Here is a 1,043-nt window from a genome sequence, read left to right as displayed (position 1 = left end):
GGGCAGAAACCAACCGCTTGAAGTTAACAGATAAGCTTATCAAAACCTAGGAGATAAGAATGGATTAATAAAATGGGGAAAAGAAAAATTGGTCCCTTTTTAAAAAATTTAAGCTGCCAAATATTTATGCTATCATTTTGAAAGCACATCCAGAACATCAAGATGTTTCCAGGACACTCACTTTTTTGTTAAGCAAAGGGTTAAACGCTGACTGGATATTTATAAGCTCTTTAAAGGGAATGTGTGGCTCTCTAGCTACTGCTGAAGTGCTACCACTGTCCCTGCAGAGTGTCAGTTATGCTGGCCAGGGCTGATTTTAAGAGAGGCCTGTTACCCATCTTTGCTTTGCAGTCTGCAAGCAACAGTAGGTATACCTTTTATGAAGAAGGCCTCACTGCTCAGTTTAGACAGCAGCTGTACGCTCTAAATTTTTTACATTATCTCCTCTCAGAAAAAGTCAAGTTTCTCATTTGTAGATTCAGAATTGATTCAAGCTGGAACGGGAGCTGGACAGTCTTAGCCACCTTCCTCAAACAGCCACGGTCCATGTGAAAAGTAGCTGCCTATTATTTACCTGGTTTCCTGGCTTGACCAAGCGCAGGGCAGCTTCGGCACAGAGGTGAGCGGCTTTTATGACATCAGCTTTGCGACCTGTCACTGGAGTTTCCTGAAATGGGGAGAGAAAACAATAATACAGAAGCATCCATTTTAAAAGTTGAAGAAAAGAGAACTTTCTAGCTGACATACAAGAAATAAACCTTAAAACTTGTCAGATTTAAACGTTCTATACAGAATTTAACTGCACTGTACAGTGTCCTTCTTCTGATGCCGCATTAATACCTCCTATGATTCAAAAATCTTAACTGCCCAAAAAGAGAAATAATAATCAATATGGTCATTATTCTTTATTAGCTTGACTGAATTATTTTACTGAGTCCATTGGAATTGGGTGACTTTAATAAATTTGAATGAATGAATGAATACAGAAATGCCCCATTGCTCTATCAGCAGCAACTGAGTGGAAGAACAAAAGGCACCTTAAT

General features: G+C 39.1%; 1 protein-coding gene across 1 annotated transcript in view; it reads right to left on the bottom strand.

The window, feature by feature from the left end:
* Window positions 1–667, bottom strand: part of LOC107301066 (proliferation-associated protein 2G4-like) — a gene marked incomplete at both ends in the record, with an annotated part of 8,032 nt that extends 7,365 nt beyond the window's left edge. The window contains one exon of the mRNA XM_015830334.1: window positions 575–667. Coding sequence (XP_015685820.1) covers window positions 575–667 — 93 coding nt within the window. The remainder of the gene's footprint in view (window positions 1–574) is intronic.
* Between the last annotated feature and the right edge of the window lie 376 nt (window positions 668–1,043).

Source organism: Protobothrops mucrosquamatus, unplaced genomic scaffold (assembly GCF_001527695.2).
Source record: "Protobothrops mucrosquamatus isolate PMUCROS unplaced genomic scaffold, P.Mucros_1.0 scaffold9834, whole genome shotgun sequence".
NCBI lineage: Eukaryota > Metazoa > Chordata > Lepidosauria > Squamata > Viperidae > Protobothrops > Protobothrops mucrosquamatus.
This window is presented reverse-complemented; position numbering and strand designations above follow the sequence as displayed.